The 21,732-nt window shown below is 40.7% G+C and overlaps 5 protein-coding genes and 1 pseudogene across 8 annotated transcripts; 3 read left to right on the top strand and 3 right to left on the bottom strand.

The window, feature by feature from the left end:
* The first annotated feature begins 3,011 nt into the window (after positions 1 to 3,011).
* On the top strand, positions 3,012 to 6,654 carry hdhd5 (haloacid dehalogenase like hydrolase domain containing 5). The gene is made up of 8 exons (XM_028408061.1): positions 3,012 to 3,355; positions 3,657 to 3,872; positions 3,961 to 4,073; positions 4,405 to 4,498; positions 4,575 to 4,608; positions 4,696 to 4,870; positions 4,952 to 5,140; positions 5,430 to 6,654. The coding sequence occupies exons 1-8, from the start codon at positions 3,242 to 3,244 to the stop codon at positions 5,845 to 5,847; spliced, it is 1,353 nt and encodes a 450-aa protein (XP_028263862.1). The 5' UTR covers positions 3,012 to 3,241; the 3' UTR covers positions 5,848 to 6,654.
* A 152-nt stretch (positions 6,655 to 6,806) lies between these two features.
* rab19 (RAB19, member RAS oncogene family) lies at positions 6,807 to 9,366 on the bottom strand. Of its 4 annotated transcripts, none has more exons than XM_028408063.1 (5): positions 9,320 to 9,366; positions 8,769 to 8,876; positions 8,035 to 8,223; positions 7,561 to 7,744; positions 6,807 to 7,226 (listed from the first exon to the last, which is right to left on the bottom strand). In XM_028408063.1, the coding sequence occupies exons 2-5, from the start codon at positions 8,817 to 8,819 to the stop codon at positions 6,952 to 6,954; spliced, it is 699 nt and encodes a 232-aa protein (XP_028263864.1). In that variant the 5' UTR covers positions 8,820 to 8,876; positions 9,320 to 9,366; the 3' UTR covers positions 6,807 to 6,951. The 4 variants fall into 4 exon arrangements, with proteins under 4 accessions (XP_028263864.1, XP_028263867.1, XP_028263865.1 ...); XM_028408066.1 differs by having other exon boundaries at positions 7,577 to 7,744; XM_028408064.1 differs by having other exon boundaries at positions 7,561 to 7,738.
* A 425-nt stretch (positions 9,367 to 9,791) lies between these two features.
* On the bottom strand, positions 9,792 to 11,988 carry ccdc34 (coiled-coil domain containing 34). The gene is made up of 7 exons (XM_028408062.1): positions 11,891 to 11,988; positions 11,308 to 11,580; positions 11,080 to 11,224; positions 10,870 to 10,977; positions 10,617 to 10,775; positions 10,344 to 10,473; positions 9,792 to 10,217 (listed from the first exon to the last, which is right to left on the bottom strand). The coding sequence occupies exons 2-7, from the start codon at positions 11,565 to 11,567 to the stop codon at positions 10,015 to 10,017; spliced, it is 1,005 nt and encodes a 334-aa protein (XP_028263863.1). The 5' UTR covers positions 11,568 to 11,580; positions 11,891 to 11,988; the 3' UTR covers positions 9,792 to 10,014.
* Positions 11,989 to 13,218: 1,230 nt separating this feature from the next.
* Positions 13,219 to 15,845, top strand: slc15a5 (solute carrier family 15 member 5). Its single transcript, XM_028408755.1, is given in 10 exon segments — positions 13,219 to 13,570; positions 13,651 to 13,873; positions 14,058 to 14,227; positions 14,310 to 14,530; positions 14,615 to 14,801; positions 14,917 to 14,948; positions 14,951 to 15,149; positions 15,252 to 15,383; positions 15,469 to 15,577; positions 15,716 to 15,845. Coding segments are annotated over 10 exon segments (1,755 nt in total).
* A 630-nt stretch (positions 15,846 to 16,475) lies between these two features.
* Positions 16,476 to 19,199, bottom strand: LOC114437393 (E3 ubiquitin/ISG15 ligase TRIM25-like; annotated as a pseudogene).
* Positions 19,200 to 19,471: 272 nt separating this feature from the next.
* On the top strand, positions 19,472 to 20,806 carry tmem17 (transmembrane protein 17). The gene is made up of 5 exons (XM_028408411.1): positions 19,472 to 19,657; positions 19,805 to 19,908; positions 20,091 to 20,204; positions 20,293 to 20,436; positions 20,576 to 20,806. Exons 1-5 carry the CDS (start codon positions 19,543 to 19,545, stop codon positions 20,651 to 20,653), a joined length of 555 nt encoding a protein of 184 aa, XP_028264212.1. The 5' UTR covers positions 19,472 to 19,542; the 3' UTR covers positions 20,654 to 20,806.
* The last annotated feature ends 926 nt before the right edge of the window (positions 20,807 to 21,732 follow it).

The following is a 21,732-nucleotide window of genomic DNA, read 5'->3' as shown; positions in this document are numbered from 1 at the left end:
AAATAATAATACAAAAATGCAATTAACCCTCATGCATTGTTCACAAACACTACCCTAATGTGTTGTTCGGGGACAAAAACGTCCCCTAACTTTAACGGTTTTAAAAATATATTAGATAAATATTTTTTTGAAATTTTTTTGCATAGACCTTTTAATTAACTTCAGTTCTAATCAACAGTAGTGAAAAAAACATTTTCCCCCAGGATTTTAACCCTTTAATCACCAATTTTATAAGGGGTGGTGCTGAAGATTGAAAAAAAAACACACAAAATGTCTCATTTTTAATAGAAAAGGTGAATGTGGACTGGATTCTTTTTAACCTTTATTACAGTCTTGGTCATGTCAAACATCAGTAAAAAAAATGACTTTATTGCATTATTAGTTTTTGCACAGCACTGGATTTTCTTTTTTTCTCCCTAATGTGTTGTTCGGGGACAAAAACGTCCCCTAACTTTAACAGTTTTAAAAATATATTAGATAAATATTTTTTTGAATTTTTTTTGCATAGACCTTTTAATTAACTTCAGTTCTAATCAACAGTAGTGAAAAAAGCATTTTCCCCAAGGATTTTAACCCTTTAATCACCAATTTTATAAGGGGTGGTGCTGAAAATTGAAAAAAAAAACACACAATATGGCTCATTTTTAATAGAAAAGGTGAATGTGGACTGGATTCTTTTGAACCTTTATTACAGTCTTGGTCATGTCAAACATCAGTAAAAAAATTGACTTTATTGCATTATTAGTTTTTGCACAGCACTGGATTTTCTTTTTTTCTCCCATTTTGTCCCATAGACTTACATTATAAACACACTTTTTTTGACTGCACAGCCATGGCACTACATAATCATGCATTCTTGATTGTTGGTGGTTTACCCTGTTGGTAGGAGGTAACATTTGTGATTTTTACAGTTAACAACTTAATTACCATATTAACCCTTTACCTGCAGGCCTGTGCTCATGTACTGTAGTTTCTGGCTTGTATATGGAGTTATAGGGAGTATTTTAGCACATAATTGTGTGTCTACACACTGTGTGTGTATGTTAGAGAGGAAGAGAGCCATTTGCACACTGACCTTGTTGTCTGTGAGTACACACAACCACAGAGTCTTCATAGTAAACAAAAACAAAGAAAGTGTTGCTATGCATGTGTGGCCCTTTGATGTCTACAAGTGCAAAGACTAAACAAAACAAAAAGGCAAGTGGTCTTACATGTGACCTTGTGGTCATTTGATGGTGAGAAGAGCAGAAAGCAACGTGAAGAGAGGATTCACTTGTGCACAATCTCTGGAAATGATTGTGCAGCCTGGCTCTATGAAGGGCCAGGCTGTGAAGCTGTGAAGGCTGCACAAGTAGATCCGTCACTTGTTCACAAGCGAATCCTTCATTCGTTCACAAGTGAATCCTTCATTCGTTCACAAGTGAATCCTTCACTCATGCACAGGTGAATCCTCTCTTCATGCTGCTTGCTGCTCTTGTCACCATTAAATGACCAGGAGGATGCATGCAAGTCCACTAGTGTTTTTGTTTTGTTTAGTCTGAACCTCTCAGCATCAAAGGGCCCGGCACTTACTTTTAGGGCTGCAACAAATTTACTTTACTTTACTTTACTAAACTACTTTTAATACTAATTTTAGTAGGGGACTAAACTGTAGATTAGATTTGGTTAGTCAATGATTATTTATTATGTTATCAAGTTATCTATCTATGGTGTCTATTTAGTAACATGCACATGTACGTATGGTCATGTGGAGCGCAACACACCATGGAAAAGGGGCACTTAGACTTCACTTAGACTAATTCAGTGATCTCAACTGAGACACTAACCTAAAAGTAAAGTCACTCTACTGGAGGACGTGTTTTCCGAAAGCTAAAAAAAAAAAAACAGCTATTTTACCCATCCACAACTTCAGACGCCAGAACTCCTGGATGTTTTCATTTTACATGCTTATGCATCGCCGTTGTACGTCTGAATTAGGTACACTTCACTTACTTAGTAACTTTATTTTCCTGACTTTCCTTCCCTGACAGTGTGCAAATGGCTCTCTTCCTCTCTAACATACACACACAGTGTGTAGACACACAATTATGTGCTAAAATACTCCCTATAACTCCATATACAAGCCAGAAACTACACTACATGAGCACAGGCCTGCAGGTAAAGGGTTAATATGGTAATTAAGTTGTTAACTGTAAAAATCACAAATGTTACCTCCTACCAACAGGGTAAACCACCAACAATCAAGAATGCATGATTATTTAGTGCCATGGCTGTGCAGTCAAAAAAAGTGTGTTTATAATGTAAGTCTATGGGACAAAATGGGAGAAAAAAAGAAAATCCAGTGCTGTGCAAAAACTAATAATGCAATAAAGTCAATTTTTTTACTGATGTTTGACATGACCAAGACTGTAATAAAGGTTCAAAAGAATCCAGTCCACATTCACCTTTTCTATTAAAAATGAGCCATTTTGTGTTTTTTTTTTTCAATTTTCAGCACCACCCCTTATAAAATTGGTGATTAAAGGGTTAAAATCTTGGGGGAAAATGATTTTTTCACTACTGTTGATTAGAACTGAAGTTAATTAAAAGGTCTATGCAAAAAAATTTCAAAAAAATATTTATCTAATATATTTTTAAAACCGTTAAAGTTAGGGGACGTTTTTGTCCCCGAACAACACATTAGGGGGTAAAATTTGCCCACAGTGTACCGTTGACCTATGAAAAATTTTAAAATCATATTAACAAAATTTATGTTAAATTAAGCTTATTGAGGAAAAATGATTCAATTTGTCCACATATTGACAAAGTTATGGCCAAAATAAACAGAAAAATTTCTCTCAGAGGACAAAAATGTCCCGAACAACACATGAGGGTTAAATACATGAAACCTAGATCAAATGACTTTGAGTCTCATTTCTCTAGAAATGAAAACACTGGCATGTGTTTCCGGCTGTCATATATGACGTTAAGAGAATGAGGAAGTTGTACATTTGTTGCTCTTGCGCATGCGCCTCTGTTGTCATTTGCGGTTGTAGCGCTGTACTGAATGGTGGCAGCTATACTGACATCATGAGTAGATAGCGCGCAGTTCAGTATTGACTGTCACTCCTGGAGATATCATGAGCCATTTTCTTAGTCGCTACATCTGCTGAGTCTGTGACCGTTAGCTCTATCTAAAGTTAGCTCTACCGAGTGGCTGCTATTTGTTTACCTGCTCCGGCTTTTCCAAGTGCCTGGAGACATGCAAAGAATACGGTGTTTTAAAAGTGGCTGGCAGTTACTGAAGTCCAGCTGTGAGGGCGCAACAAAGCTAGTAAACACCTCGTCTTCTTCGACCTCGAGAAATTATAGCCATGTAAGTGAATGTTTTGTTCAAACTTTATTACAATTGACCTGTAGTGACGGTGGTGCTCTTTCTTTTCTTAGTTTCTCTTTTAGTTTAATATTATATTGAAAAGAAAATCAGGAGAAGTTATCTAAAAATATATAAAACTCCACCATGTACTTTATATACTGTAGACTACTCAGGGAACAAAGTCCCACCCAGTGCAACATGTCTGATGTGACAAGATCACACAACTCTCATTGTGTATCAATACAAGTTAATGAACAACCTTGACTCAGCACTCTATTCATGTCACTGCTGTCTGACCCAGCTGCCTCCTCAGGGCCCCTGCTCCTTTGGGCTCCTTTTCGACATCGATGGGGTGCTGGTACGAGGCAGGACGCCAATCCCTGCAGCCAAGCAGTGCTTCAGGAACCTGGTGGACAGCAATGGCAAATACAAGGTTCCTGTGGTGTTTGTCACCAACGCCGGGAACTGCATGAGGCAGACCAAAGCCGAACATCTGTCACATATGCTGGAAGTGGAGGTAAACTGAGCACTTTTGAAAGCACTATCAGCTTGCTTTGTGTTGTGTGTACATTTTTTTAATCTCTCCTGTGTTCTCTTTATCGCAGGTGTCTCCTGACCAGGTGATGCTGTCCCACAGCCCTCTGCGAATGTTTACTCAGTTCCATAAAATGTGTGTGCTCGTCTCAGGACAGGGTCCAGTTGAGGAAGTCGCATACAAGTATCCTAACTGCACTGTGGTCCTTCTGGATGTTGACCTTTAAAACTGCATGTTCTGTTTATTCAGTGTATTTTTTGTTCCACTGTTATCAGTATTTAATGTTTGTACCCTTTGTTCCCTTTGCTGTATTTCTGTCTCAGTGAACCCTTCCTTGTGGTCATTTTTATTTCAAGTATGGTGTCCAGGTAAAATGGATTGAAATTGCCAAGACAAGACAAATTATCAACACACTTTCAAGATTGTGAGCAAGTAGTATTTGCAAATATTGTTGTTGTTGAGCGTTTTGTAGTTTCTGTTCATCTGTGTTTGACTTTAACCCACCAAACACCAGTCTCGGCTTTGAGAATGTTGTTACCATAGATATGGTCAGAGAGGCATATCCAGTCCTGGATGTTGTAGATCACAACCGAAGGCCAAAGGACAGTGTAAGTTGTATTGATATTGAAGCCATGGGCACTCACCTATGTTAAGTTTTTACTAATGGTGTGCTGTGTCTTACAGATTCCACCCACTAAGGGCTTACAGTCAATAGATGGTATGTGTTCACATACATGTTGCACATAATTCCTGAAAATGTTTGTGTCTGGTTTATATGTTTCTTTTCATTGCTGTGGCCCTACAGCTGTTATCTTATTTGGTGAGCCAATTAGATGGGAGACCAACCTCCAGCTTATCATTGATGTGCTCCTGACTAGTGGAAGGCCAGACAACAACTGGAATTCAGTGCAGTACCCTCACATCCCGGTCCTGGCCTGTAACATGGACCTGCTGTGGATGGCAGAGGCAAAGAATCCTAGGTATACTGTGTAAGGTTTTTTTTATTTTATTTGAATGTGACAGTAGTGTTGTTACACTTAATAACCCCCCTTGCATTGTAGGTTTGGTCACGGTATGTTTCTGGTGTGCTTGGAGAATCTGTACAAGAAGGTCACAGGCTATGAGCTGAAGTACGAGGCTCTGATTGGTAAACCCAGTGTGGTAACTTACAACTATGCCGAGCTGCTGATCAGACAGCAGGCTGAGAGACTTGGCTGGGCCACACCTGTTAAGAGGCTCTATGCTATAGGGTGAGTGACCCAGTTTGCACTCAATCTATGTCTCCAAGTGCAAGATGATTCATGAACATGTTTTCATCAGACACTACCACTGAGACAAAATCCAAGAATCACAGAACAGTAGTTTATAGTTGTTGCATTGAATTTTATGAAGACATTATCCACTTGTTAACTATACAGGTTGCTCTTTTTGTATTAGCAGAAAAGCTAGCATCACTGAAATTGAACAGAAAAAGGATTGTTATAATTAATTCACACAGATCTTTAAATTCTCTCCTTGGCATATCATCTCTTTTTATAGTGATAACCCCATGGCTGATATTTATGGTGCCAACCTCTATAACCGCTACCTCCAGATGTCCCACCACACTAAGGCCCAGATGCAGGCTAAGAGTGGCGGAGGAGGTGTCGATCCTTTGCATGTTGATGACACCCCTAAAATGACATCAGCAGAACTGGGTGGGGCATTAAGTTCGTATGGCACAGCAAACGACCTCCCTGAGGGGTGTAGCTCCATCCTGGTCTGCACAGGAGTGTACAGCAGGGACCAGCAGGAGCTTCCTTCAGACCCTGCCCAAACCGTCACTGAACAACGCATCTTCCATGGTCACAGGGACTTCCGCTTTGACCCCAGCCTCACCCAGCCGTCCTTTGTGGTGCACGATGTGAAAGAAGCAGTGGAGCTGGTGTTCAAGCAAGAAGGCTGCTCTCTGGAGTAAGAGTTGCTGCGTGTGTTTTTTTATGTTGCTGGTAATATGTTATGCGGTAGTTTTAAGTGCCATAGAAACAGCTGAAAAAGCAACAAATATGCAGTTTTAACACTAGATAACACTATATATAAGATATGCAGGCTCGTCAGACTGCAAATTTTTATGTTCTTAATAACACACATCACTGTTTCTGGTGGTGCAGTGCATGTTCAGTAGCTGCCCTTTCTTGCCTTTGTACAATCAAATCAGCTTCCTGTCTTTAACAGCACACCTAAGACTAGTTGCTGAGTTACACACCTTTTACTACATGTTTTTACGTGTAAGTTCATGAATGAGAGTTGAGACATTAGAGTTCAAAGACAGCTACATGTCATTCAACAGGAGCTACCTATTGTTCAGATCCAACAAAATTGGTCAACTTGCCTCTCAGGTCTTCATTAGTTAGTTTTTACAGCTGTCATGTTGCAGCTGGATTTATTAATAAGCTAACCACTAATGCAGATGAGATTTCATAGTTGTACCTCAGTAGTCTTTTAATGTAGTGTCAATCAGGAGTGTGTTAAGAGTTTGTTTTTTAAACAATCTAGTGTAACTGATCAGTTGTCAGATTTTACAGTAACAGTCTAAGCATACATGATTGAGGTTATAGCTGTTGGAATATTACGTGTTTTGTGAATGTAATGGCATTTGCCGCATTAGCGACAACATGTTAAAATGCTAGTTTGTTGTATTTGTAACTGACAGAAAACTGTGTGAAAATGAATGTGTCAAAGAAGGATTAAAAAGGATCAAAGGTTGTTGAACATCCAGTGAAAACATGTTTACTGTGGTCTAGGCTCACTATGGAATTCACCAGCAGGGGGTGGTTTGTCACGTTTAACTGCAGTTTCCCTCAGACTATTACAAAGTTTGTTTGACCAGCAAGCAATTTAAAACCTATGTTACTGATTGATGATCAGAGAAAGTTATAACATATACAATCTTTATTCACACACTCACAATACACCCCACAGCTTACCTTTAAATAACTTTACAGAAAAACAAACACATGAATTGAATATTTAGGCTTCCACCTCTATTTTGTCATCAACATATCTGTGCTTTAAAAACTGCTCAGCACCCACATTTTTTATCTGATGTCAGAGTGCCGGAAACTGGGTGAGAGCTGTTATTCAACATAAACTGAGACGAGTCTTGAGAGGGCTCATCTGTGATGGTCATGCCATTGCGTGCAAGTAGCTCCCGGGCCATGAGGATGAAGGCAGCCTCCACATTCTGCGCCTCCTTGGCTGAGGTTTCCAAAGCAGCAAGCACATTGTTATTTTCTGCCAGAGTGCACGCATCCTCAAACAGCACCTGTCTCTGAGTGTGGAGGTCAGATTTGTTACCTGCAGTGCAACAAAAAGGAAGTGGTGAAGTGGAGATACTGTTAAATATGACATTACCAATAATAAACCTCGGGGCAAGACTGATTGTTGAATTATATTGTAGCAAAAATACTTCAGGGATGTAACTAATAATTACTTTCTTAAATCCCAAGCATTATTAAAAATGACCACAATGTCTTGAAAAATAAAAATATCCTATCTGGTATGATAAGTACTAAAAGTAGAGGACAGCTTTAAATGCACATCTATTTGCTTTAAAAAAAGTATTTGTGAGAACAGTATGTTTGGATGTGGACAGGCCAACATAAAGAATCTGTATCCTTGTTGCACACACCAATAAGTATCAGTACCACGCTGGCAGCTCCATACTGCTCCACTTCTCTGATCCAGTGGGGAACAGATTCAAAAGTGCTGCGGCGGCTGATGTCATAGGCCACCATCGCCCCGTGGGCACTGCGGTAGTAGCTCTGAGTGATGGTCCTGAAACGCTCCTGTCCTGCCGTGTCCCACACCTGCATCTGACACAAAGAACAAAACACAAATATGGGTTAACCAGTTACATACTGTGTGTTAACAATGTCTAAAATGTAATGCCTCAAACTAATAAGTATAACAAGATACTCATGAGGTCAACACACCTAAAAAGCTAACACACTGATGATGTAATCCAGAAAGATGCAGTCTGCCACTCCTCTTTCTCTGAAGGAAAACATTAATAAACTGAAACAAACAAAAGGAGTGTTTACTTAAAGACTAAACTAACCCCATGAGGCACAACAAAAAGTTTGATGCAAACTGAGTCATCTACCTTCACCTTCTTGCCATCAATGTCCAGTGTTCTGACAGTGAAGTCAACCCCGATGGTGTTTTGCTGCTTTTCAATGAATATGCCAGACTTGAAGCTCTGCACCACACAAGTCTTCCCCACATCCGAGTCTCCAACCAGGATGATTTTAAAAAGAAAGTCAAAAGAGTCCTCTATCTCCGACCCTGCAGACTGCATGGTGGCAGGAGGAATAAAGGAAAAAAACACTGGTGTTGAAATGTTAGATCCAAGACCTCTGTGCCTATATATGTACAACTGAACTGGTTCCTCACAAGTTGTGTCAATAATACCTGAGAGTATTTACAGAAACAGCAGTCACATCCTTGTCAGAAAAAAAGGGGGAAATCAGGTTTATACCAGTTGTTGCAGAGCAGGCAATGTCATTCCAGATGATTTAGTTCCATTTAAAGTTTAAAAAAAAATAATCAGGAATACTCTCATTCACTCCCAGCTGTTTGTTTCCCCTGTCATTTAACTCTATTCACTGGCTCTACTCAGGTAATAATAATTATCCCATAGTGAAGAATTCAAACTCCATTTTGTAGTCAGAATCCAAAAGGCCGTTTTTCCTCTTTCCATATCTACGTAACACTATCAGCTACATTCTTCAAGTCAAAACACAAGTGCAGTCTGTACTTCTGCCCTTTAGACCGTCACTCTTGCACGCTACACCTCACACACTTTCATTCTGGGACTATTTAGGACACGCCTCATACCTGTCTTTGTAGGTGTGGTCTCCAACTGCCAGCCCACCTACACCACTGCATCTTGGGATATGGATTTCCTATTCAGGTGGTGTAAAAGGACACAATAGGACACACGTCCTGGAAAGGAGGTATAAAACTCAGTGACCTGAAACATCATATATATAGTTACGTGTGTGTGTGTGTGTGTTGTTTATGATTAACTGGTTAAAACTCATATTGCCACAGAGAGCCAAATGGCTGCAGGCTAACTGCAAACACATTCCTCTCTGTATGGGGACAAGCTCTACTTACAAGACTCGGTGTGCAAATACCCCTAAGAAAACAGCTTAATAAGTCCTAAAATGCTACTTCTCGTGACAAAAAGTAAACAGTTTTTTTCTCAGCGGCTATCTGCTGAACCACCATACTCATTTAAATACGTCCGTTATCAGCCCTCTTATTGACTGCTGTCAAATAACACAAACCAGAGCAATCAGCAGCTGAGAGACACAAAGGGTAAAAAGACAACAGAGAAGAATACGACAGAAGGTTATTTTAAAGTGTCAATGAAATGATTTTACCTCAGGCTTCACACATCAGTGAGATGCTAACAGAATGAGCATACTGCTGAAACACACACAAACACTCTCTCTCTCTCTCTCCACCCCCTCACTAGTTACTGTCGTCATCTCAGCCCACAGAAGAACAAGGCCCTGTTGGACACAGAACAATGCGTGAAGTGTGAGGGGCACTTGACCAAGCCAGCCGGGTCTATCTTTGGTTGTGACCACCAACCACCTTCTTTGTGTTGTGTGGTTGGTGCCACGTTGTGAGTGTGAGTGTAATGTGGTTTTGTTGACCACTGAGGGATGGAACAAACAAGACACAAATAAAAAGGAGCTTTGATTGTACCTCTTTTTCCAAACAGAAAATGAATAACATTTACATTACAATGTTAAATCAAGCATGTACATTTTAAATTCAGATTATAGTATCAACAAAACAAATTATAAACATCTCTGTAAAATCATCTGAAATCTAGAACATCCCCAGTCATTCAGACATCTTGACATTCAAACTGGTCATTGTACTAAAAATAGCAAAGCAAAGTGTCAATCTGGTAGCATGTCATCACCACCACAACCTGCTTTAAAGGACAGAAATCCATTGGTGACTCAGCAGAGTCTCAGTGATCTGTGCTGCTGTAGAGCTGTCATGGTGAAATCATGTTTCATCGGTAACTAAGCTACCATGTGTCAGTCACAGACGTTCTGTGTCATCTCCTCTGCAGCAAATACGCTGCACTCAGAGTGTTGCTCGGTCTAAACGCAGTTTTTGTGCTCTGTTGGCTTTTCTTCTGTTTTTGACTTTTCTTGCCAGGTGTTTTATTCAGTGATGTTTCAGGAGGAGGGTTGTGAATTGGTTTCCATGGGATTGGATTGTAGAAGCTGGGTGATGTATATGATTTGTCATAGGGACCTGCAGAAAAACAAACCATAACAACAGTGATACATAACTAGGAAAATACATAACAGGTTTATTGCTACTGTTACTAGATGGACAAATACAAAGTTAATCATTCCCAGATTACTTAAATGACCTTACTTGTAGTGCAGCGAGGTGATTTTGGAGTAGCTCTGCTCTTTTCATTGGCCTTTACCAGCCAGTCCTTAAACTTCTCTTCTGCCCTCCCACGGCGCTCCTTCTCCTGCTGCTCTTTCAGGGCTGCCTCATTCTATTTAAACACCACCACCAAAATCAACATTTACACAAAGTAAATATATTACATAGTAACAGCTGTCAGGAAATGCATTAAAACACCTTTCTGTAGCTGAATCACTTCAGAAAAGTCGATTTGTGAAAAAAAAAACACATTACCCTCTCCCTCTGCTCCTTTTCTTTCTTCTCTTGGTTCTTTTTCTGTAGCCAGTCTTTGTATTTTTGCTCAGCTTTCAGATGAATCTCCCTCTGTTTCTCCAGTTGTTTCTGCATCTCCTCCTCATCTTTTCTCTGTTTTTCAAGTTGCTTGTTCCTCTCCTAGGATTGCACATTCACATCAACTTAAAATGACTGTAGCATAGTGTAACTCTGCTTATGTACACTTTACTTAGTTACAGAAGCTGCTGTTCACCTGGTCATTTTTTATCTTTAGCCATCCTTGGATCTTCTCTTCTGTGATGATATTCTTCTGTTCCCGCTGCCTTTCTTCTTGCTCTTTCTTTTCTTTGAGAAAGCGCTCCTAAGTCATGGGATATACACATTTTTGTCAGTGATATATAAGTACGTAGATAGAAAGGTAAAAACTTTTTTTTACTTAGAATTCAAAATAAGGGCAGCTTGCCTCGTCTGCTTTCTTTTCCATCTTAAGACGATCCTCTTTAGCTTTGTTCACCAGCCACATCTCCCATGCACTGAGAGCAGGTGAAGCTGCAGGCTGCACAGCAGGTCCTAACATCTGATCAGAGGGCGTTTGTGGTAACTCACATCTAAAAAAAGCACAAACATACAAGTTCTCACTTCACAAAAGACTCATAGTCAAAGTTTCATACGTTTTTTTAACCTGCAGTACCTGACTGGTGACATGCTGAGCCTGGAGTCATCGCGCTGTCTCGAGGAATTCTGTTGAGCAGAGATTGATTCCACGTCTTCTTCGTCACTGTCAAAACTGTCATGATAGATTGGAGAGAGCAGCGAAAATGTGTCTTCGTCGTCAGACAGGACGTCGCCGTCGAAGCCCTTGGATGAGTGGAGGTATTTTCCCTGGCTGCTTTTGACCGGGGTCGAGCTGAAGCCATTAGACGCAGAGCTAAGCATCCTCCCTCCAGGCATTACTCACCGCTGTCTGTGGCGAATCACGACAAGTTCAATTTAAGTGAATAAGATGTTTAGTTATTTCCTTACTTTTGCACATATTGCGTCAGCAACCTTTTTATAAACACACACATTAATACGGTAACTATATGCCTGACGCGACCAGTTATCAACAGAGTTGTTTAGCTGTTAGCCTTGTTAAGCTAACGCTAGCAAGGAAAGGTAACAGCTAGCAGATAGCTAACGTAGTAACGCTACAGAACCTTACATGCTAACTCCTAGTTTATGTGTGCATAGTGCTATCCCCAACTTTCAAAACAATCGCAATATGCTCTCGTTACCTTAATGTTACAATTCAGAATGTCTTGCTGCGTGCACTTTCCCAGAGCTGAGTGTAACGAGGAGAGCTGGAAGTGATTTACCACAGACAACTTTTGTTTTCCCAAAATACACCACGCCCACAACGCTCAACTAGACGCGCTGTCTCGGTAACCACGGTGACGCTTGACGCCGTCCACTCCACGCTTGTTGCAATCTTGCGTCTAACGTTGTGTTTACAATATTAGTACTTGACTGCATTATATGATTTGACAACAACTGATTTCATTGTGTATTCTTATTTTAATTTACACATAGGCCTACACCTCAATTGTATCATACATATCTATATTGCATATACCATATTTCTTTACGTCTGAATATCTCCCACTTTATAGATGCTTGAGTACCCCTTACACATATACCGTGTCTGTTACAACTGCAACTCATCCCTAACCATCTGAGAGCAACGTGTAGGCCTAGAAGATTGTTTGGATACAACGCATAAGGCCTTGTTTCCCTTTGTTGTGTGTAATACGTAACATAATCAGCCGACTGTTATTCAGACCCCAATAACTGATCCAGTTTCACTGTTTAGGACATGTTTTCATTTTATTTTTCACTTTACAGGAAGCTGTTCAGTGCTGGTATGGCCCATGGGCAGTGTATTTTAGAAGTCAGTTGCCTTCTATGATAAAAGGTGCTTGTTTATCCCACAGCTCTGACCCACTTGAAGGTCACCTGCCCTCTGTCTCCCTCCCACTTAACACTGTGAGTCTAATTACCAGTAGGTGAACCCAAATGAGCTCGTACAGAAAAGGACTGCTGTCACAAAGAGATGTGACATTCTGTGACCGTTTGTAATCACCCGCTGCTATTGGTCATGTTATATTGAACTTAATAATACAAAACCCTGCTCTTGGAGGAGCTGGTGTACAGATTTCCAACAAATTTCTCTGTTTTGCCCAACTGGCGATGCAGACTCCACAGTGCATGCATAAATCACAACACAACAATATGTCTGCTGTTGTTGATAATTATAGAAATACTTTAGAGATGGTCTCTAAACAGCTTCCATCCATCACTCCTCCTTGATACAATTTTTCATAATGTGTCAGATCCCTATAAGACATTTATAGTTCTGAGAAAGCTGATGACTCCACCATGACACCAGCACGTGCAGAATGCAGGTGGGTGTGTCTTGGTCCAGAGTCACACCTGGCTGTGGGATTCCAACTTAAAATGCTATCCTAAAAGGCAGGACTGCTCATTCAGAGCTGTGCCTGGTTCACTGCTCACCAGCATTCATCTATCCAAGCAGCCCAACAGCCAGCCCACTGACCAAGCCTGTATGGGAGCAGGAGACTTTCAAAGACTTCCAGAGGGCAAACGCCCGCGCCGCCAAGTCTCCCTGACCCCCTGTCGAGACCGAGGACCACAGAGGAAGTCACACAAGAAGCTCCAGGTCATCATCTGTGTGCTGCTGGTGGAGCTGTGTGAAAGATTCACTTTCTTTGGGATTGTATGCAACATGATTCTTTTTTGCACTGTGAAGCTGGGCTATGACAGCTACCTAGCTGCGACAGTCAACCTATGCTTTGTAGGAGCCAGCACACTCACTCCTGTTTTGGTGGGTTGGTTCGCAGAAACCTGCTTAGGAAGGACTAAGGTGCTCTATTTGTGTGCATTTCTTCATTTCGTTGGTAAGAAACGGTGCAGTTTAAAAAGTTGAAACATGACCTAACCTCTCCTGGTCTAACCTCTCCTTGTGATTGTACACTAGGCACGGCCATGCTGCCTGTGGTTGCATTTCCCTTCGAAGATTTTTATATTGACACCCATCACATGACCCACCAGCTGGAGCCTCGGGAGCAGCAGATCTTGTTCTATCTCGGCCTCCTGGCTGCTGCACTGGGCATTGGTGGCATCCGGGCTATCCTCTGTCCCATGGGAGCCTATAGTCTACAGGGCAACAACCAGCATCAGCTCTTGTGCTTCTTCAACTGGTGAGTGATGTTGCATTCTTGGTTAGTGGAAAAACTACGGTTGATTTTTTACCTTAGCCCCCCAGTAGATAGACCCTGCCACAAAGAATGTGCAAATATCATTATTTAGCTTTGGTTGTGTTTTCATTATGTAACCATGAAATAAGTTGTGTTTGTTGCAGTGAATGATTTCCTTTGTATTTAGGTTCTACTGGTTGGTGAACCTGAATTCCACTGTTGTCTTTCTGGGCATTGCTTACATCCAGCAATCTGTGGCCAAAAGCCTGGGCTTCCTGATCCCCTTCACTTCTGTGCTGCTGGCACTCATTGCTATTCACATGATGTGCAACAAACTGACCTACAAACCTAAGAAAGGTAACCAACAGAAAGTCATCTGGTACATCCTAAATCACATAAAAGCAGACTTGACATGTGTTTTTCTTATGATGGGTCTTAGGTGGATCATTACTGACCACACTTGGAGTTTTTTGTAACTCAGTTAAGATGTGTTGCCTTCATTATCGCCACCTGAGTGGAGACGTGACATCTTGGCTGGACCGGGCGAAAGAGAACAATGGTGGCCGGTACAGCGAGACACATGTAGAAAATGTCAAAGTCCTGGCCAAGCTCTTCCCTCTTTACGGGCTTCAGCTGCTGTACAGAGCCTGCATTACACAGGCAATGCATCCTCACTGAAAAACACAAAACAGTATAATTTTACATTTTTCATATGCAGCCAGGTTAAGAATATTTTGTCAACAGATTCCCTCGGGGTACTACATACAGACGATGAACTCTAACCTTCACCTGAACGACCTCCTGTTGCCCATTGGTGTCATGAATGTGATTAGCATCCTCCCTCTGCTGCTGTTAGCTCCTCTCATAGCGTGTGTGATGACCTGCTACCTCTCCATGGAAAAAACTCCTCTGGCACCTGCAAAGCTCATCAGTGAGTATTTTCACACATGATGTTCATGTATGATTTTAAGGTCTTCGCCTAAATACACCCTATATGTCTCTCTCACTCCCTCTCTCCTCCCACAATCACAACCCCCATTCTGCAGCCCTCCTCTCTCATCACCCCACCCTGTCCATCCTCCCCTTCCAGCTCTGGGCCATGTGTGTGCCACTCTGTCGGTGCTTGTAGCAGGTTTGTCTGAAGTGCACAGGAAGGCCTACCCCCTGGTCGAGCAGACTCTATCCGGGAAGGTTCTGCAAGTGTCGTCCATGCCCTGTTTCCATTTGGCTCCTCAGTACATCCTCCTCGGTGTGGCAGAGGCTCTGGTTACCCCTGCATGTGAGTGGGAAATACAGGTGTCTGTGGTTACAATAAATAGCTGTCTTTTCTTTGGTTCATCTTTCCAAAGTTGGCCAAACATTTCCTCCTCCTTTGTGGCAGGCTCCCTGATATCTTTTCAGCTGACCCCAAGCCACATCAGAGGGATCTCCCTGCACTTCCTCACACTATCCTACGGAGGGGGCTGTTTTCTAGGAGCCCTCATCATTCAGCTGGTGTACTTTTTCTCTGGAGGTAGAATAAATGTAGACAATATAACAACGTGGTACAGTTTCAAATTGATGCTGTTATGAACACCAGCAATACTCTATTACTACAGGTACCTTCTACCCAAATGTACTACATGATGGCCATCTGGAGAGATTCTTCTTCCTTCTGGCTGCACTGATGGCTATAAATACTGTAGTGTTTTGGGGCGTATCAAAGAGGTATGCAATTTTCTCTTAGTACTTAATGATAAGATGGAATCAAGGTTGCAATTAGATCCAAATTTAAAAAACAGATTCACATTGTGTGTTCTGAAGTGGCTTATTCTAATTGTATTTTCCTATTTGCATATTGTGCAGGTACATAGACCTGAGTGTGCAGGGGAAAGCACTGACCACCAGCCTACTGACTGAGAAGCTGCTGCATTACAAGACCAGGCTGCGTTTCTATGATACTGTTGATCACTCCTCCATTGATTGTATTTTATGACTGCCGTCATTGGCGTTCCTCCTATCAGTGGCGCTGGCGCTGCATTTTTACAATGTCCGAGTATGTATCTTGAGAAATGATGTGTTAAATATTTAAATATTATGTGCATGTTGTTAATTGTAAACAATGAGTTTTATTGTAAAAGATGGTAACATTATTCTGTATGTCAAATCAGCATCCTAAAATAGCTGTTAAATAAATTTTGTAGAATTGAAAGTACAATTCTTTCCTTGGACAAGTAGTGGAACCAATTAAAGTAAAATCCCTTTTGGCTACCTGTAGAGTAATTGTACATATATAGGGCTATAATATACACCACTGTGAGAGCCACATTTCCCAGCTGGTGATGAATAAAGTATTTCTATTCTATTCTGTGAAATTGTCTATTTTATCTGTGTTGTTATGTATTTTGTGTGTTATGGAGTGTAATAGGAGCCTTATTTTTATTCAGGATTTCATGATGCAGTTTACAGCTGTGCCCCTAATGTTCCCATAGTCATTCCAGTGTGAAGCAGATTGGACAAATGGTTGTTGAGAAAAGTTAAAGACAGAAACACACACTTTCAGAGATTTTTGCCAAATGGATTTGGTTTAATTTGTCAACACAAGAAGCACTGGGAGGCATATCTTATACAGCAGCATACCAGAAACTGGTATTCAGTCTTATCATTAGTAAACACATGTGTCTGATGTCTATTATTTTTTTAACATATTTATACATATCTATTATACATAGATGCCATAACAACACAGCTCGTTAACACAACAACATAAAATGATTTGTTTACAGTTACATGTTGCCTCTACATAAATACTGTATGTATGTGCAGTATCTAGCAGTCACTTAAGTATCTCTTCTTAGTTTTGTGTTATGTCAGTATGGTTAAATGCACACCAAATATGTGCCAGTTTTAACAGATATGATGTCAAATTCTTCATTCACATATGTGGTCAGTTTTATTCAATACAGTTCAACAGATGTATTGACAACAGGAGAAAGGACCACATTTTTACTCTCAGTCAAACTGTAATGATTGAACACAATGCTTTTTTACTTCGGTGTGATTATCTTAACAGAGGATCCTCTGGAGACCATGAAGCCAGGGTACAGAGACTGGGAGAATTTGGACTGAACCCTATGAAGAAGCATCATTTCACCAGAATCAGACACACTGTAGAAAGACAGGCTCCCTGCATTATGGTTCAGATACACTCCCACTGTAGAGGAACAGGGGACAGATATTTTAGTTTTAATTGCATCATGCCAAAAGGTGCAACCAGAATTTGAAATGGAAATGCACCATGACTGATCAGTGTATCCAAAGCCACTCTCTTCTAGCTCTTCCCCTTTATAGCACACAGCAACCTCCACCCTGGGCCCCCTCCACTCAACCTCCCAGTAGCAAACTCCAGATAAACCCTCGGCGCACAACACTTGATCATATTTGGTGAATCTCTCTGGGTGGTCTGGGTACTCCTGGGCCTTTTTGATCCAGGTTGCCTTACTGTTCTCTTGAGAGAGCAACAGGTTTTCGAATGCAGTGTTGGGATCCAAACTAAGAATGCATGAATCTGAAATGTTAGAAAACATTAGTCAGCATGAGTCAAGCATTTAAAGAAAAACAGATAAAATCATGGTATCCATATGGATGGGTGTAGGCCTAATTAGAATTGATAGCTGCCTCTAATGACAGCTATTACAGTAGTATACAGCCTACATCTATTAAGTAAATGGCTCTTAAAGGTCTCTCAGAAGTGTAGGAGCTAAATAGTTACAGTTTCACAATCTTATTGATTCATATTTGAACCTATGCATTACTTGTGTAAACCAAGACTTACATATGGCCATCTCCTCTCTTGTTTTAGGATCTGGATCAGCTTGAACTAAAAAACAGAAAACACCAGGTATTCCTTTTTTAATATAATTTGACATACACAGAGACACTTATTTAAACAATGTTATCGGCTCACTTGTCTCAGATATCTCTGTAATAGCTTTTGCCATGGTGTCTAGTTTGTCCCTCAAGTCTGAAACAGCCTTTGTTACAAAGTCAAAGGGGGTATGCAGATGGATGTTGACATCAGAGGATGCATCAGGCTCTCTGCAGTGAAATATGGGCTGGCAGTGCTACAAAAAAGAAACACAACATGCTTATAACAGCCTCACACAAAACAACTCTGTATTTAAATGTTTTATGTACCAGCAGGAAATGAATGTGATCCTCCGTTTGAGACAGCTGCTTCAATTCATCCTGTCTCTTCTTCAGCTCACTGATCTCCTTCTCCAGTTGATCCACGAGCGCTTCCACCCGGCTCACTGCAGCCTTCTCCTGAGTTTTAATCATCTCCTTTACATCAGCACGCCTTTTCTCTGCCATCAGGACAATTTCAGCATAGGCCTTCTCATTTTGATCAATTGCTGCATCTCTAGAACTCTGAAAGTAAAAAAAGAAGCAATGTGGTGTACTTTGAAAGCAAGAGACATAAGAGAAACATGTGCATCATGTTACCTGCAGTGATTTCATGTTCATTTTCAGCTGTCGCAGCTGCTTCTCTTTTTCTTGTATTCTTTGCTGATATCTTTGTTTCTTCTTTCCAAATTGTTTCTAAAAACAAAACAAATATAGACCATGACCAAGTGATGAAAAAACATGAAATATTTTAAAAAAAGAAAAAAGAAAAAAGGCCAAATCTGACATCAAAATGAGAATTCTGAGTAAAAAGATGAGAAAAAACAGCTTCTGAAAAACATCTTCACAACATGAGTTGCTGAAAAAAAAAGCTGTCCTTACTTGTTTTTCTCCCCTCTCTGCTGCGGCTGAGACAGTATTGTGACCTTTGTGGTCATCCATCACACAAAGCAGACAAATGCACTGGTCATCACTGCGACAGTAGACTTCAAGGAGCTTGTCATGCTTGGAGCAGATCTTCTCTTGTATGGAGGTTGACACATCCACCAGGTTGTGCCTTTTGAAAGCAGCTGACTTGTAGTGAGGCTGCACATGAGTGGCACAGTAAGAGGCCAGACACACCAGGCAAGTTTTGACAGCTCTCAGCTTCCTCTCAGTGCAGAAATCACACTCCACATGGCTGCAACAGACATTTTTACCATCAAGTCAGCCAGCACTGTGTTCTTGTTTAGCACGGGTCTTGGGCTGAAGGTGTGTCTGCACTGAGGACAGCTGTAAACACCATTCTGATCCTCCTGGTCCCAGTAGCCATTGACACAATCCATGCAGTAGCTATGGCCACAGTGAAGTGTAACAGGGCTCTTCAGTACATCCAAACATATGGAGCAGGAGATAGCATCGGACGCTTGTGTGCTCTCTGCCATCTTCCTTATAGCCTTAGAACCCCCTGTAACTTTCCCTTTCACTGAAAGTGAAACTGATGTTGAACTGTTCAACTGTGCAAAGCCACAAATATATGACAAGGATTCTTTGTTTTTAATCACGTTAAATAATGATAATGATTTATCCACTGTGTACATTGTTCGGCACTAGTATGTGGAAAAACAGAAACACTTTGAAGAACAAGAGTGCGATCTGGGCACAAGTTGTGCCCAGATCTCGCGTTACGCGAGATTTCTTCAGTTTCCATGGAAACAAGTCGCAAGCGTTCAGTGTCTTGCAATGAGGAAGAGGCGGTGTGTTTCTCCTTTGGTCCTGTTTGGGTCAACCAGAGAGGATTTTATATAATGGAACTCCCGGAAACCATTAGGAAACGTTTAGAAGACTTTTCTCGCAATGTTTTATTCGACCCGAGTCGAACTGAGCCTTTCTCAAAAGAGCAGGACACGTTTTTGTCACACGGTAAAACTACAGCTAACGTTAACTAGCATGGATGTTAGCAGCGAGCAGCAGTGTGAATAGTTTCATTGTGTGCACCGCGCCATGCCGAGATTTGCAGGCTGAAATCTGTGTATTTGTTCTGATCTATATGTGTTCTGTTGTATTCAGACAAACGGGTGCAGTCCAGTCTCCCGCTCCAGATGTCTCTGTACTTTAACATGTGGTTCATCCCCTGGTGGTGGATCAGTGAAACGGTTATGCTGCACCTCAAGGTAAGACAAACGGAGAGATAGTAAACAGGAGAGGGCCCAGACTAAACATTTCATATTTGAATTTGCATGCTGCCGATGCTGAGATATGTTTATTTCTGCTGTAAAGTTGTGTATTTAACACGGGATTGACTCGCTTATGGAGACAGCACCACCTATGCTTCTTTGTTTAAACTGTTCCTCAGTATCCTGCCCTGCCAGACTACTACAAGTTCATCCTTGTGACTATTCTCATGCTGATGACTCTCATTGAGGCCATTAGACTCTATCTTGGTTACACCGGGAACCTACAAGAAAAGGTACATCCTTCAGACAGTTTACTTGAAATATAGGAACCCTGGGGATAGAAGCAGAGAAATGAAAACTTCATGTCTGTGTTTGTGGAAGGTTCCGGAGTTGGCTGGATTTTGGCTGCTGAGCATCCTGCTGCAGTTCCCACTGATCCTGTTTCAGCTTTTTAATGAGGCCATTCTCATTCAGCCTTTAGAGAGGGGTGTTCACATAGTTCTCGCCATTTTCATACTAACGCAGGTATGATCCTATTGTTTTTCAAAACCAATATAGTTGTACTGTTTCATCTTAAACTTAATGTATAGCTATATTTCTCATGTTGGTATTGTCATTTGTTTAACACATGTTTTTTTGTGTGTGTGTGTCCTGAATGATCCAGGCCCTCTTTGGTTTTGTGGCACTCCGGGACATGGTCAGACACACCGAAAGCCAATTTCACCTCAGACAGTTTGACTGAGTGGTGAAGGGGTATCTGTGGCATCACAACAAGGACTTATTAGTTTGATTGCTGCAAGGCAATTGTTCTTCACCCTCTTTCGTCTTTTTTATTCTTCCGTACGTTTTTTGGAGCAGTGCATCTTCAGCATACATAGACCGATTTCAGCCATTCAACTATCAAAATGTTCATCTCATAGAGGACATTCCGGGTCAACTTCAAGTTTTTTTTTTTTTTTAAAAATATATAATTTTTTAAAATATTAAGCAATTTCTGCATCATTTTTAACATGGGAGTCTATGGAGGAGCCTTCACAACCACCTTCAAATTTGACATGTAACTAGTTCCACATGCTTTCAGCTACAGAAACCGTAGCTGAAAGCTGACAGGCTGACACACAGAGGCATACAAAGCAGCCATATTTGTAGTCTTTATCAGACTAAGCAATATATCTGTCATATTGATCATCCTTCAGCTTTATACTACTTTTCCACATTCAAATCACACAGCCTGAGCTTCTTATAAGCTTATGGTATTATTCCAGCCTCAGACCTTTCTTATGGTATATTCACAGGCTATTCTTTAAGGTCAGGGACTTCATACTGTTCTTGTCTTCAGCTGTTTCTTTTTCATATCTTCCCAATATTCAAAGATTTTCTACTTTTCAAAATAAGCAAATTAATTTAGATTGCAGATACTCAATTCAGAGCAATCCTTCACATCAGCATTCAAAGCAATGATTCAGCTGCAGCAATCAAACTTGCATTTTCTTCAGGAAATGCTTTTCTAGTTCTCATTCATGCCTCACATATATATTGTGTACATGTATATTATGTAGCTCCACAGATTAAATATGAGTTTGAATATTAAAAAAACATGTTTGTACATATGTATTTTTGTATTTTATTCACATTCCCATTGGATTGTTCTTGTGGTTTTGCATTAAAAACATGAATATAACATTCTGTTTGTTCATCATCATTTATTATCTAAACATCAAGGTTGTCCATTAGTAAATCTTGCCCAAGTATTGGAATGTATAACAGAGTCTGAGAGGGTTTAACCTCTATATGTAAAAAGTAATATGTTGATAACATGAG

The sequence above is a fragment of the Parambassis ranga genome, chromosome 6 (assembly GCF_900634625.1).
Source record: "Parambassis ranga chromosome 6, fParRan2.1, whole genome shotgun sequence".
Classification (NCBI taxonomy): Eukaryota; Metazoa; Chordata; class Actinopteri; family Ambassidae; genus Parambassis; species Parambassis ranga.
Note: the sequence above shows the minus strand (reverse complement) of the source record. Positions and strands in the feature narration are given on the sequence as shown.

Excerpts from the sequence above, each read along its gene's own strand:
- hdhd5 (XM_028408061.1), top strand. The coding sequence starts at position 3,242 with ATGCAAAGAATACGGTGTTTTAAAAGTGGCTGGCAGTTACTGAAGTCC. Across the intron at positions 4,499-4,574 it reads ACCGAAGGCCAAAGGACAGT|ATTCCACCCACTAAGGGCTT; the intron begins GTAAGTTGTATT and ends TGTGTCTTACAG. Across the intron at positions 4,609-4,695 it reads GGGCTTACAGTCAATAGATG|CTGTTATCTTATTTGGTGAG; the intron begins GTATGTGTTCAC and ends GTGGCCCTACAG.
- rab19 (XM_028408063.1), bottom strand. The coding sequence starts at position 8,819 with ATGCAGTGGTGTAGGTGGGCTGGCAGTTGGAGACCACACCTACAAAGA. Across the intron at positions 8,224-8,768 it reads GACCACACCTACAAAGACAG|TCTGCAGGGTCGGAGATAGA; the intron begins GTATGAGGCGTG and ends GCCACCATGCAG. Across the intron at positions 7,227-7,560 it reads CGTGGTACTGATACTTATTG|GTAACAAATCTGACCTCCAC; the intron begins GTGTGTGCAACA and ends GTTGCACTGCAG.
- ccdc34 (XM_028408062.1), bottom strand. The coding sequence starts at position 11,567 with ATGCCTGGAGGGAGGATGCTTAGCTCTGCGTCTAATGGCTTCAGCTCG. Across the intron at positions 10,474-10,616 it reads AAAAGGAGCAGAGGGAGAGG|AATGAGGCAGCCCTGAAAGA; the intron begins GTAATGTGTTTT and ends GTGTTTAAATAG. Across the intron at positions 10,218-10,343 it reads ATCACCTCGCTGCACTACAA|GTCCCTATGACAAATCATAT; the intron begins GTAAGGTCATTT and ends GTTTTTCTGCAG.
- tmem17 (XM_028408411.1), top strand. The coding sequence starts at position 19,543 with ATGGAACTCCCGGAAACCATTAGGAAACGTTTAGAAGACTTTTCTCGC. Across the intron at positions 20,205-20,292 it reads CCGGGAACCTACAAGAAAAG|GTTCCGGAGTTGGCTGGATT; the intron begins GTACATCCTTCA and ends TGTTTGTGGAAG. Across the intron at positions 20,437-20,575 it reads CCATTTTCATACTAACGCAG|GCCCTCTTTGGTTTTGTGGC; the intron begins GTATGATCCTAT and ends TGAATGATCCAG.